A 15,872-nucleotide genomic window follows, 5' to 3' on the forward strand; every position below is an offset into this window, starting at 1 on the left:
ATTATAGTAATTTTTTACCTTTATTGTATTATTTATTAGATGCTTACAGATTTATCGTCATTTTATTGTAAATAAACTTGCAATTGATTAATGACCAAAAATGTATTCACAATCTCAAGATATTACAAATAAAAATTTTTTTAAATTTACATCTTTTTTCTTTTAAGCAGGATGGATGGCTGAATACAAAATGCAGGAATAGTCAGTGGTTTATGTAGATTCAATCCTTCATCGATTATACATATTGAGAAATAAGATATTACCAATTAGTCTGACTGTATGCATTCTATTATATTATATGAAGTAGTGCTATTATGCTGAAAAAGATATAACAAATAATTCTTATCTGCAAATAATTATGTGTGATGTACAGATAGTTTAAGTTTTTAAGTAATTCCTTTGAAGGTCTGTCGTTACCGACAGTCTGATCATTAAAAGTCTATTTTGTTTTACAAATGTCGGTTAAACCTTTGTTAAACTAAGTTGAATTAATCTTTTTTGGCTCTAGAACTAAGATCAGGAGAAAGATAAACATAGTCAGTAAACTAATCTTAAAGTTAATAAATATTTGCAAAACTGGCAATAAGTTTGAAAGCTTTACGCACAAAATCAATCTGCGGCTAAATTAAAACTAAGAAAAAAGATTGTAAGAAAAGGGTGGCAATCGACTTTATTTCAAATCTAAGATATTTTTAAAATACGATTGATAAAGAATATAAAAAGATCATTGATCGGCTTGGAATATGCAAATAAATATTAAGTTAGCAAAATATATTGAATGAATAATGTATGATACAATCTCATATTATTTTATTACGAGTATTGATTTTATTCATCAATAAAATCAATAAAAATATTATTTTATTGATATTCCTTGATCCCACTTTTCCACGGTTGTTAATTTACTAAAAATAAATAAATTTTCTCATTCGATCAAAAATATATTATTTTTAATTATTATTAATTTAAATAATAGTAATAATATAATAAACATGATATATATTAAATAAATATATAAAGAGAATATTCGAATGTTTGTATTCCGAAATATTGTTGATATATTCAACGATTGAATTTATTGTACATGGAAAAGTATATGTATGGCATTGTATATGAAAAGAGGGCAATCGCCGGAATTTTGTCCCGAATACCAGGATATAAATAATACGATGGTCCCGCTCGAAGCAGACTGTGCTCTTTTCTTCAATCCTTTGTTAAAAAAGCAATATTGAAAAGGCAATGTTGGAAGTCCACATCTGTTAAAATGTATCCAATTCTGCTTTCAATTTCTCAAAAAATATAAGACCCACTCGGAAGAGCACAGATAAAAAAGAATATAAAATATGTAAATTATTCTCTCTTCAATTTTATTCTTAAAAGGTCATTACCCTTTTTAAATTTTACAATATTTTTGCGTAAAATTATCCTAACATCAGTATTTCAAATTAAATTGTTTTATGCACTATAGTATTATTAAAATAAAAAAATATAAAAAAATAAGAAATAATGAAAACATGTAAGTACTGAAAGCATTAGAAAGCAAAACGTTTTGGTATCTAATTCTAATTTCCATCTTTCAATAAATATCACCTAAGAGATATAAACCTGATTACATTTTAATATACCGAGAAAATCGAATTTTCCTAGAAATCTAATTGATATGTAGCGTTTGCGTCATTACATCTTTATATTTTCAATTCTTGTTATTGCGATAATATAACAGCAGTACTACGATTAATATGATAATTACGATCAATATTTCGCTCGGTAAAAAATACAAGTTTGCTGACGAAATCTATCTTAATAATGTTTAGCATCTAAATATCTGTAATTTATTTTCTTGCAACGTTGCAAATAGTGATTTGTTTAGACATTTCCCCAGAACATTTTCTTTCTTATTGCGTGTAAATATTAGAGATACGAAGAATATTATGCGCGTATTCTACTATATTTTATCATCTTGCTCGATATTTAATATTCCGTTTCATAATGTAGAACACGTAATCTTACAGATTATGGAGTTATGAATAAGCAAACACTTAAAACAAACACAAGAATGGAAACTCTGTAGTAACACGCAAATGCAAATGAGATTAAACACGAAATAATTATTATATTGTTGCATCCGAACTCCGTATCGCATTTCGCAGCATTCGCGATTCACAACACGATATTAAAATATTACGTCCAAGATCAATCGTATTTCGTAGTTGTTACGTTAAATATACATTAACATTTGCTTGTATAAAGCAAACGTTTGTAATGATAACAGCATATAATAGTAAACTATAACTGTATCAAAATATAATTATGCACCCAATCACAATGCGATCATTCGGTTTGGTCGACCTAGATCGCTTCTCTTTTCTTTCGTTTATGATTCTTCGATTTACAGATCAATATTCTTATCGTCTTTGATATTGATTTTTCTTACATTAATGTACTTTTTTTCTTTGATAGATAAGATAAATCAAACTCTTATTTTTTAGCAGAGATGTAATAATTTAATATAAAATACTTATAAGCAGAATAATTTGAAAAATATAAATTGCATAATACAAACAAAATAGTATTATACAAACAAACAAAAATTATTTTGTGCTTGTGTTTTTTTAAATCAAACATTTATCTTACATACCAAATGTGATTTTCGTAAAATTTACGTAAAAGAGTCACGGTGCGATCTCGTTTCGCGTGTACTTGGCGCGAAACACTATCGTGTCTCTTGATAAGAAAAATAATATACTTAAACACATCATAAAATATGTCATTAGTTCTTTTAAAACTAGGCCATAGAATTATGTAAAATTTTTCCATCTTGTCATTATTTTTGATTACACACACGCAGATCGTCAATTGAATTTATTTTTTAATATTTACGAATTGCGTATAAAAAATATAAAAAACGCACAAATAAGAACACACCGAAGGGTAAGATAAGAGAAATTTTCAACCACTTACAAGAAAAATAAGATAAAAATGTAAAAATATCTTTACGTTACTCAAAACGATATAGTAAAACAAAATCATAAATTCATTTCCAAATATATAAATTTACAAACAAGTATCCGTAAAAAACATATAAATCGATCTTATAATCAAATTAAAGATTAATGTTTTCATAGTCAATAATTAATTTGCATGTTACATTTTTTAAATAAGTATGCATTGCCATCATAATCTGTTACTCGTCTAACTCGACTAACGACGTTTTATCTCCTTAAAACTGTGCGCACTGTAAAATGAACTTTATCCCGCTTCTAATATTAATTTCCGGTAGAAAATGGTGACTTTAAAACTTATTTACTTTTATTCGAAGTGACAAATGACTAGAATTCAATCCCTATCTTATGAAAGATGATAGTTTCAATATCTTCTGGATTGCGTCGAGAAATTCATAATGTGATTGAGTACCTGAAGCGTACAGGTAAACATCAAAACATGGAAATCGATATTCGCACGTGTTTATTAGCAGCAACGGAGAATCTCTAATTCCCTAATCGTTAAGTTCCTAAGTTCCGTAATAAAAGTTAGTATTAAATGTTTCAAGACATTTCTCATATTCTTCCTTTTCCTTTAAAAGAAAATCTGTCAAACAAAAATGTATATAAATGACTATCAATATGCGGAATTAAATAGAAATTTCTTTATGTTTTAGAAAAAAATCTAAGGATGAAACAGATTCTTGCAAAATAATTTTGCAGTGTCTTTCGCAACAAAATTTATGTCTTGAATCTGGATTATACGTATTTATTTATTACATAATATATAATTCCATATCTACTTCTTTCGTATCATATGTACACAAAACGCGCTTGAAAAATAGCAATGAATGGAAAACATAAATTCTTCAATAACACATCTACTTTTCCCTGTTTGTTGTTTTAACAGTAAAAATTCTGAAATTATGCATGCTAAAATGAGTCGAATGAGGAGCTGCATGTTGTTATTCTTTAAACATACCGAGAATTCCAAGCTATGTTTTACATTTAACATGAACAAAAATGCAAATGTTTCTGTTAAAATTAAATTACAGGAAAAAATGTTTCTAATTATCATTTTAGAACTTTTATACATGAAATAGCTTTCATTTCTTGATGTTTCTGGATAAATTCAAACAATGGAACAACGCGTACAGATATAATGTATATTTGCTACAATAGACTTCAATTCAATCTAAATATACAGATGGTATTAATAGCAGAGTATTAAAATCAGAATGTAGAATCAAAAGCTTTTGACTCTAAAGTATGTTCGTGCTAGCACGAACATACTTATCTTAGCCTTAATTATATATAATACTATACAGTTTAACTTACATATAATCAAAGTGAAAGAATATTCCAAAATTATTTTAAAAGAATACGATGATTGAATCAACATTGAGGCATAAATATAAATATTTTTTATAGGAAACATATTTTTTTTGTAGTAGGTAAATATTTTTCATCACGCATATTTTTACTCATGCGAAGGAAAATCCTGAATATCTCTCAAACCTATCTTTGGATAAATATTTCTCAAAATATATTTTATGAATATGTTTCTCTCGCATCGATTATAACTTCTAATTTGTAGAGGCGATATCCCGAGATATATACGTCGCGCAATCGTTGACGCCTCTCTATACACCCACTGATAGCGGTATCAATAGCCGTGCAAAAAGCAGATTCCACGCGATTCACGATATGTCGATAACATATACCAAGTCGCGATTATAAACAGCGAGCAGCAGGAAGCGGCAATGCACGCGCACGTCGATCCGTAAAGATGAATGGTGGCGGTTGGTTATGTAAGCTGTGGGGAGTATTTATACGTCGGTCCAAAATAGTCGACAAACCGCATTCGGAGGTGGCACGTTTCTCTGATAGCATATGGTTGTCGACACACTTTTTATCGGGGCAACAATATATCGAATCCTAATAAAAAAAAAATCTCACGTTTGATGAATTAAAGGGCATTGACGTGATATTTAAATGTCTATCCACTCCCTTTAAAGAGATATGCGATGATTTATTATACAGTTTTATTTTTGCATTATATACATTCCATATCATATTTATCAATTCTAGAGTGATTGATATTTCTTCTCATTGTCAGCCAAGGCGGATCCTGTTAATTTTTATTGTAAACCGATTTGTGTGAACGTGTTCTTTACATGTTTTTTACTTTTTCTATATAGTAGCAATGCGCCTTTAAGGAATCGCATAAACAGGTAAACTATTTCCAGATTTGTTGATGTTTCGGATTACATATGCTTGCCTTGATGCTCTACTCATGCGAACCGCATACATGGTCGATCGCGGGGAACCCAATATTTCAATGTTTACTCATCGAGATTTATGACAACACATGTGTGTGGGAAGAAACACTCTTCTAACTGATACCGCGAGTGCTATATCCCGAATTCCAAGGCCTCACATCTTCAACAGTAATCCAAGGAAAAGATATAATAAAAAATAACATCTGCATATATCTTAATATTTTCTGACAATGTGCAAGTCACGCAAAATTTTTTCTATTTCAGTAATGTCACACGTTAAATTTTCCAAAATTATGATAAGAGCACAATAATTATATATTATTCAGTTATTTTGTAAACTAATTCAATGTATGTGTGTATATATATTATATATAATGTTGTAGATGTGAATTGTCATAATAAATCGTGCACGGGCATTAAACACTTAACGGTATCAGTTAAGTGAAAGATATATGCGTATATGTGGACATGTTGAGCATTACTCAAGTGGATAAAAGCTTTAAAGCAAAGAAAACATTATATAACTCATCCCGAAGCGCGTTTTGCTAAACTTTAAATTTCGATATACATAATTATTGTTTTAATATTTATTACATATTTTTTAATAAAGCAAAATTATTACGCGTATAATCTTCCTCAAGTTATCTTTTAATCTAAAAATTAATTAATTTCTGTTCTCTTTATATTTTTTCTCTTTATGGTCTTTTAACATTTAAAAAATTTATTTTAAAAATTTAATTTATATAAATATTGTAAAGATTTTTGGGAAAAATCAGTATATACGATTTATTTTTTGACATATAATTTTCTAACATAGAAATACATATACATATAAGAAAAGAAAATATTTTAATTAACGTGTCCGACGGATTAAAATTTTTTACGATACAGAGCTACAATATTATAATATACAACATGAATTCACAACGAAATAACGTGATATAAAATAAAATCTCTTTATGTAAGAAAAGCGGCATAAAGACAACCCACATCTCCAATAGCATACAGATTAGTTGCATGCATGAGTAACATCAAAATACAATTTAGGGAGGTAACTTACCGGGATTTGATTGAGATTGATATCAGATTTCTCCCTGTTGGGACAATTTGCAGTGTAACCGGGCTCCTGATTGAATCGCCTGTTAAACTTTAGGAGATTCCTCATAATCATGGTGTTCATCACGATGATGAGTACGAGCGGCACGATCAGACTCGCTATACTATCGATAATGCTAATAATCTGCATGGTCTCCAGGTACTCGATCTTTAGTTCGCACACCTCGTCGCCGCCCTGGTTCTTCACTACCCCGGCGGTGACGAAGGCGTACGAATGGCTAACCAAGGCGAGAATTGTTAGCACTAGGATGATCGTCTTTGCACGCGCCACGGTGCACATGTGCGGTCGATGCAGCGGATACTGTACGGCGATGAATCTCTCCACGGTGAAGGCGACAATTAGCCAAACGCTGAGCGAACTGCAAACTGCGCTGACGTACACCAGAGTTTCGCACCAGCCGTTATTGTTAAAGACTTTCCATCCGATTGTACTGTTAAGCCACACGAGAAGCAGGGACATGAGGAAACTAAAATCGGTGGTGGCCAACGCCGCCAAATAGTAACTGGAGCTACGTAGCTTCAGATGCGTCTTGAGGAAAACCACGCACGACAACAGGTTGCCCACCAAGCCCAGCAAGATGATAGACGGTATGTAGTATATATGGCAAAAATCTAGAAGGAAGTAGAGCGAGTTGCAGAAGCTGTCCGATTCCTCTTCTATCTCGAAAATCGTTTCGAGGCTGTGATTTTGGTAATCGTAGTACGTTACGTTCGACCAGGCCGCCGATCTTCGAAATCGCGATAGGCCGCCGATCGCCGCCGGTATCTGGCGACATCCCAGAGTGTTACTCGACAGTTTTTCAAACACGAACATGATTGCTCTCGATTGTGAGATTATATTGACAGAGACAATCTTTCCTCGTTGCTTGTTGCTTCAAGAAAATGTTCAATTCGCAAAATCGGTCACGATGTACAAAGTGCATCAGCGAAAATTGCACGTTGCAATATTATTGTTCATTCTCCAGATTCGTTAGTGCGACATCGTTGATCAGGCCAGTATGGGTCACAAAGTACGGAATGCTGGAATCGAGAGTGCAACAGGCGAAATGATGATCCAACTGGAATTCCCAGTTCTTTCCCGGAACGCATAGCTCACGTTGATAAGGACGCGTGTACCTACGGATTTGATGAGGACTTATCAAAGTCATAGATAGTATAGTCGTTGAACATCAACGACAGTGTCCTACGCAGAATTACATTAAGTATTCGAATCATGCGTGATTAACATCATAATAAATTGTTCGACAGAAATTCCCTGTGCTTTCTCCAATGTCACACTCTGCGAAAATCAGTTAGCGATGAGTAACAAAAGATTGATAAAGTTTCTCTAAATTTATAGGCAATTAATAGATTATAATATTATAGAAAAACTCAGACTGAGAATTAGACGTTTAATTCGCATCGAAGTTTCGTACATCTTTATTCGATAAATGTTCAAAAAAAATTTATAATTAAGTTAGTGTAGAAAGCTCTGATATAAAATATCCAACGAGTAAAAAAGGAGCAGAGCTAATTAAAAATCAGGCACGGTAAACAGCGCGCAGATTGTTCCTTCGTTTTATAAAATGTTATTCAATTTGTACGTTTTGTACGTTCCTAGTTTCAGACTACACCTTCAAAAAATAATAATCGTTTGAGTCATGTATACGTCTATCTCGGTGACCCTCTAAAATGTTTATTTCAAACAAATGTCAGTTGTACCTCGTTGCTTGTGATTCATATGGCTCTTTCCGATGGATGAGATCCGAACAAATCCTCCCGTTACGGCTAGAATCGAATGGAGCCTCTTTAACGCTTATTCGTCGTGAATTCCAAGAGAATTGCCGATAAATGTATACACGACTAACACGATTATTATTCGCTGAGGATGGTCCGAAACTAGGACCGAAAACGTACAGAATAAATAACGTTTTATAAAAACGGAAAAACAATCTGCGCACTGTTTACTGTGCTTGATTCTTAATTGGTCCCGCTTCTCCTTTACTAGTTGAATATTCATAATTTAACTAAGAGACTATTTGATCGGACACATTCGATTGCAACGCGAACGCATTCCGTTGCGAACGAACGCGCTGCGTAATGGTTGGAAGTTTTCCAACGTTGCTGACACCATCGGTATTGAGCGCAGGATTGCATTGCGTTTAAATGTTCGGACATTAGTTTTCGTTCACCGAATATTTTTTTCTGTCTAAACGTCTATTTGGGTGGCATAATACTCGTTTGCGTTTTAAGTTTCATTCAATTCAATTACATTCGCAGCGACACGCAGCTGAACAACGCAGTTTCACGCGCATGCATTTCGCTTGATAGATTCAATTTGCGTTTAACCGCATATTTGTTTTTTTATTTAACTTATTTTTCGCATTTTGTATAATAATTTCGTATTCATTTTGTTTCATCAAAGCGTGCGCTACTTAATTCAATTTCGCGAAAATCGCAAATCGCATTTATATTCACGTCACTAATTAAGCTCAACATAATACTTTAAGTTATTCAATTGTATGTTAATGATAGCGCTTTGACGATAAAATATAATTTTAACGCATTAATTCCGCATCCGTATTAATTTCATGTTACAACTCAAAAAGATGTAAATTCATCGGATGACTCACAATTAGAGTAAAGCACCGAAAGCGACTATTGAAATGGATCTAAGTGCAAATGAATGGCTCTTTCACGCACGCAAAACGTACTTCGTATAATATATTTTTCAAATAGAACCTTTATGCAATCCTCATAATGTGCCACATTAATAAGAACAAAAGCGGGTCGTTGGTTCTTAGTCGCAGTTTAATACAATTCCTCGCGTTTTCATTAACATAGAAAAAGAGGACGCGACGCATTAACAGCACGCTTAATTGCTTTCTATAATTGATTTCTTAATTGAATTATCTTCTTTTCTCTACTTCACGTGCAATTGATTGTAAATCGATACGCCTTAACGCACTGAAAAGCTGTTCTTGCAGCTTGTAATATATTTGATCGCGGGATAAACGCGGAAATGTGGTAGAGTTGATAAACAGCGTGCACGTTTCCGCAAGAATGCGATTTTATTCCATAGCTCACTTCGTTATTCGCTCAACCTTGACTCGAATAGATTCCGAATCTCTAGTATACAGTTTGACTCAACAATTGTAATTTGGGAGAATTCAACAATTCTACCGCCTCCAGACAGATGTCACGCATATTGAAAAGATGCTGCGATATTGATTTATATTCACAATGTTATTTCTTTTAAGTTATATTTACAATTTAATGTCTAATTATTAAATATTAAAATAATTTTTGTATAAACATATATTTTTATCTTTTTGAGTTTTTCAGATTATTATTGTGTTATCAAGCTATTGTTAAGTCATTAAGCACGTTGACTTACCGTTTAATTTAATTATACAATCATAGATTCATATGACACCACTTAACACACGAAGCACACGTATCTCAATATTTCTCGAATGAAAAATATATTCCTTTTAATTTTAAGCGAAGCAGATATAATGTTATCAACGGCACTTTTAATGTCATGTGTCACAGGAAATAAGATCCTTTATATCATTCACTTTTTCATACGCACTTTTATTATCAATTCTGTCTTTTCTCATCTTCTCGTTCGTCACACGCGTAGAAAATTCACAGACGGAGATTATATGTCTTCTTGATGTTGCAGTGTTGCACAGCATTATCGCATATACATTTAAGGACCGTCACTTTATCTGTCGATATTTTTTCATGATTTGATTGGAATTCCACAAAAGATCGTCCCTTTCTTTTCTGTCGACTCTTAATCTAATCGCTGAAACACCGATTTCTTTTTCTTGATACTAAAATTGCACGTTCTGTCAAAATATCGTCAAAAGAAATTCGATCTTTGAATTCTCCCGTGACTTTGATCGTGACTGGAAAATGCAATATACCCTGCAATTTTTATTTAAATTGAAGGAAGATTGCAAAAAACGCTCGGAAATGTACGCGCCATTTATCACTGTGAATTTTTTATCCGTTTTATCGATGCAATAAAATCAAGTTAATTTAATGCCTGAATAAAAGAAATCTAAATTTTCGACAATCCGACAAAAATAGTTTGCATTTTCTTTTTATTTAAATTTATCCTACGCAAACGGAATAGCCAGAAACCTTTCGATTACTCCGTCCCATCGGTAGTTAAGCTTTAATGTGGAATGTGCGCTTTAGTGAGAGAAGCTCCGAGTTTTTAAACGCGTTCCACCGAACTCCACGCGTGTGAAAAATTTAAATTTCGCAATTTTTATAATTAATCAAAACCGTCAAAATGTAGGAAATGTACGCGTCGTGCGTTGAGAAACGTCGTCGGGTAAACTGGGGGAGCGGACCACTGTGCGAACGCGTCTGTGCCAGCCGAAAAGTTTCGCCGCATGCGCTTTGTAGAGATCCTGCCGGCGTCTCGACGGACGCCGCTGACATCGACGTCGCCAGCATCGTTGGGTTTTGCACCGTTGTACGTGTCTCACGGCTTCGAGGGGACGATTGCGCTGGAAGGGCATATCGTGCTCTTTAACTTTAGACAGATCAATAGGAAATCGTCGCATCTTGATTTTAACGAGACTTCAAAATCTTCGCATTCTTCGCAAAAGCGAAAAAGTAATTATTGGGAGATTTTCGATGCGCGAAGTAGTTTTAAATTGTAGGGAAAAAATAATTTATAAGTTCTACGTGAAAAAAATGAATGTGAAAATCATGAATTTCGAGATAGATCGGATTTTTTAAATAAAGTTATAAAGAATTTTGCACCACCATCTACGTGAAATTTTTTCACGTCTATTGTACAAGAGTCAATGACAAGGCAGATATTTTATCGAATATAGCTTTGCCGAAAACTTCAATAGGTCTTGTAACTATTGAACTATAGGTCTTGTACTATAAACCAATAAAATTCCACAGAATTTTAGGAAAAAACAGTAGATAATCTCAACTTTTATTTAACAGAATTTTAATTTATAATTACGTTAAATTTAAAGCTAAAATATTTAACATTAAAAAATTAAAGGAGAGATGTCATTTTTTGTAGAATAATTTTTCTTGCTAAAATTAGATATTGCGTTATAGGATTTGAAATAAAATCAAACCGCTGTATTTTTCACAATTCTAGATATCTTATGCTACAGTGAACTTATCTTCTGCACATCATCAAATTTCTAATCGTTTCTATATGAACATGTATCAAATTTAACATTTATCAAATGTTAAATATGTCTAATAATGAGTGAGTTATCATTATTGCATTAGCAAACGTCAGCAAATGCGCAGATTTTTTACAAACTTGGTAACTGGTAATGAGAAGTGCATTGAATCCACTTCGCTGACAACGTCAAATGTACTTTGAGATTCATAAGTGACAGATATTCAATGATTATCGAATCTTCTTTTAGAAAGAAAGAGCGCACATAAATGTATGTCATCCTGATTTTATCGACTAATCCTCACGCCGGAAATAAAATTATGGAAATGACAACCTCTTCATATCCCGATTTTTGAATTCACGAAAACATGGCAATGTCACGTATTTATCTATTGTAATTTTTTTTATCAGTTTTTTAAAAATGTTTTAAGAGTCTAATATTATAATGTGTTATCATAAAGAAAAGATTTTAAAAAATATAAAAATGTCAATGTGCTATTTATTTTAATATCTCTTGGTTCTCAAGGATAATATTTTAATCAATATATTTGTTAACGTACGTCTAACGTACGTACGTAACTCTATTTATATTTAGATGGTGTGATCTCAATCATCTTTGCAATCAGCCCATACTGCGTTACTTTTCTAATTTGATGGCTTCGTTAGTAATGTAATTTTAGTGCTACGTCGCTGTTGAGCAACAACAGTTGGCTAGCTTCTGCACGCGCCACAACTACATTTAATTAATAAATTGTATTACATGTTATACGTTTAATAAAAAGATTAATATATAATTAAATTTATACAAATAACGTGTAAAAGAAAGAAAACTTTTCCGATTTTATACCACACTAAAAATTATCTTAAATTAAAATCTGCCATACTAAAATACATGTACAGTTTATACCTGATTCGTTTTGAGAAATATAATATATTGTAATATGATGTATGATATTATGTTGCTTTCTGAACAGTTTACCGTAAGCGTAATGCGGAGATAGAGATGCAAACTTTATATATAACGCAATTCATATCGAATTTGGAATAGCTATGGTATAATAAACGTAGTATAAACTATTTTGTAGTTAATGTGTTGCTGAGGCTTCCTATTTCCGGATTGCATGCATTCAACACGTTTTGATTCACGTAGATATTTGTCTCACGATAAATGCTTTCGGTTTACAAATGCTCTAGCTTGGCTTACATCAGCTTTAGTTTTAGCTGTACAATGACAACAATACATTAATGGAGCTTTCTCAGATATGCATTAAACAAACTGCAAATTTTTATGCTTTTACATTTGTTTTATATTTCTATGGAATAAAAATACAGCTTTTGAGAGAGAGAGAGACAGGAATAGTTATTAAATAATGTCTGGACTTTTTCAGTGTTACAAAGTCCTAAAGCAAACGTGTACAAGTTTGAAAGGTCAATTACAACCAAATGGCAAACCGTTTACAACAGTTATCACGTATGCGTTGAATCCAAAGGCTGTAACAATGGGTCAACTGTATGGCGAATATAATTCCGATACATACGAATGGTTAGTAACATATTGTCGGTTCTACGTCAAAGAGTTAAAATTACAAAATTATAGAATTTTAATTTAAACTTATTGTTAGCTGTTGCATGCTCGGTATTACGAGCTAAACTCACAACTTTTTGCAAACTCTTAATCTTTAAAAATTTTTAAGATGTATGACATCAAATCTACAACATTTTTTATTTAAAACAAAATCATTTTTATTCAAATTTTAAATGCAAATTTTATAAAACTGTGATTCGGTATATTTATGATAGTAGTACTGACGAATTTGATATCTATATTTAATATACCAAAAGTTGCAAAGAACTTGCTACTGAACTTTATTTTTTTATTAACTTTTATTTAAATTCACTTAACTTCTATGTTTAAAACACTTTATATCTACGTTAATTCAAATATTGATTGAAACTTGACAAAGATTAAATATTTATTTATTGTACGTATTTGTTGAAAGTATTACTATGCATTCACATACAGCGCATAGCTACAGCTACTGCAGCACTCACGATCGATATTTTAACACAAATATAAACTTAAAATTAAAATTTTACTTCTTGTTTTTTTTATATTTAGAACAATATCCAAATATCTTGGTTATTTCCAAATATCATTAAACGTGTATGTAAAGTAAAAATTGAATTCGACATATATAATTATGTAAATTTTAAAAATTTTGTATTTGTGAACGATGACTCTTGTATGTGTCTATTTATAATATACATATGTAGAAAAAGTTAATATATATTTCATATATATCTATATATTTGTCATTAAATTTACATTACAGAAATATACACACACATACACTATATTTAAATTTATATTTCAACAATTTCCTTTTATTTCAAAGTAATATTTAAAAGTAACAAAACTAAGTTAAACAACAATCGTAAATCTCGTAAATAATCTGTTACACTTAGTAGGACTTTTCACACAAGAGATAAGAATCTTTATTGTACACACCGAAGTTTCGAGTTTATTATTATAAATCAGACAAAATTTCTTACAATTAGTAAAAATCTCATCTTATCCTTTTTTTCTTATTTGAGTCTAGTCGAAAGAAATTTATCACAATTTTCGTTTCTATTATGCTTATTTGAAATAAAGAGAAGTAATAAGAGAAAGAAGAGCAGAAAAGAAAAGAAAAAAAATTACCGGAACCATCTGTTCGTCCATCGATAACCGTTAGCACGTTCGGTTTTTGTTCGCTTTGTGTTCTAAAAAATGATTTTATCGCAATTTTTTTGCAAAAATAAAAAGAAATCGTAAAGTTCGCAGGACGTAATAAATCGACAGCAATTTTATCATGAATTTTATAATTTCTTTTTGTGCTAAAGTTAATAAGATATTTGCTAATATACATTTATATAATAATCGAACTCACTTTAATTATGATACTAATTTAATAAATACATGTATAGAGATATTAAATATACAACTAGCTAATATATATATTTATATAACGGCCTATTTATAGTTATTAATATGCGGGCGTATGAAAGTATAACATCGATAGAGCAAAAACTCTTTAAAATTGACACAAAATTCGAGATATTGAATGCACCGCACGCCCGATTTGTAGGACAGACGGAATATTGCCAACTTTAATACGAGCGGATATAGCAACGGCGGATTGTGATAAACGTTGGTATATTTTTGATGGACCAGTCGATCCAGTATGGATCGAAAATTTAAACACCGTCCTGGACGACAATAAAAAGCTTTGTCTCGCGTCGGGGGAAATAATGAAATTATTGCCGTCTCAAATTATGATATTTGAAGTATCAGATCTTCGAGTAGCTTCACCAGCTACAATTTCTAGGTAATGAAAAACTTGTAAACTTTGAATAGTTTCTATCGCTATAGTAAAGAAACAAAGTAATATCAATAACAATATATTCAGCATTGCTACAAACATATCTACTTCTTTTTAACTTCTTTATTCTTAAGTGCTGAAATTAATATGCATTGTTGAAAACCACACAAGGATTTTTTTCTATTCTTGAAATATTCAGATTATAACTTCTTAATAAATTTATCTGTTTTAATTTGAATTGATAAAGCTTATTATAATGTTTAATAATGATAATAAGAATTAGTATAGCTTTTGTGTTCCACGTGATTTGAATACATATTAATTCTGATTACTAATGAGTACTAGAGAAATTATTTGACAGAACGAAATAACCATTAGTTATGAGATTATCGATAAAATACGTTGAGTAATTATATAGATTAAAATAAATATAGATAAATATAATGTGAAAGCTTGATTCGAGATATTGAATATATATAAAAAATATCATAAAAAATACTTTTCTAACTAAAATAATTACAAGTTGTATAAATAAAGTTATTAGTTAAGATTAATAAGATTGTACTTCTTTATTTTAATATTAAAATAGATGTGGTATGATGTATATGGAACCAGAAAATTTAGGTCTACAACCTTTAATCGATTGTTGGATACGGTCATTACCAACGGTAAATTAACATTTCTTTCACACATTATTCTTTTATAATATATTAAAACATTAAAAGTAAACAAAAAAATATTAATTTTTTTTAAAAGATAATATTATTTAAAGTTATATAAGTTAAATTTTATATTTTAAACTTTAAATTAATTTTTAATAATGTTTATAGTTCTAATATTTTCCAGTTCCCGAATTAATTGTCAGTTAGCAATAAATAAATATAATTATATATTTTGCGCATATTGTAATTAATTTGTATTATTGTTACAAAAATTATATGTATCTTAAATGCAGTATGCAGTTACGTAAAGCAAA

At 30.9% G+C, this 15,872-nt stretch overlaps 1 protein-coding gene across 10 annotated transcripts in view; it reads right to left on the reverse strand.

The window, feature by feature from the left end:
- The window catches only part of LOC139770426 (uncharacterized), a 28,215-nt gene extending 17,488 nt beyond the window's left edge, over positions 1–10,727 (reverse strand). For 2 of the 10 annotated variants that reach the window (XM_071702364.1, XM_071702354.1), the window contains exons 1-2: positions 9,756–10,727; positions 6,324–7,495 (exon numbers count right to left, since the gene is read on the reverse strand). In XM_071702364.1, coding sequence (XP_071558465.1) covers positions 6,324–7,193 — 870 coding nt within the window. In that variant the 5' untranslated portion in view covers positions 7,194–7,495; positions 9,756–10,727. The remainder of the gene's footprint in view (positions 1–6,323; positions 7,496–9,755) is intronic. The other 8 variants (XM_071702362.1, XM_071702358.1, XM_071702360.1 and 5 more) reach the window with 8 other exon arrangements.
- Positions 10,728–15,872: the final 5,145 nt, after the last annotated feature.

This window comes from Temnothorax nylanderi, unplaced genomic scaffold, assembly GCF_030848795.1.
Source record: "Temnothorax nylanderi isolate EJ_2023f unplaced genomic scaffold, tnyl_v1.0 TNYL_tig0029_pilon, whole genome shotgun sequence".
NCBI lineage: Eukaryota > Metazoa > Arthropoda > Insecta > Hymenoptera > Formicidae > Temnothorax > Temnothorax nylanderi.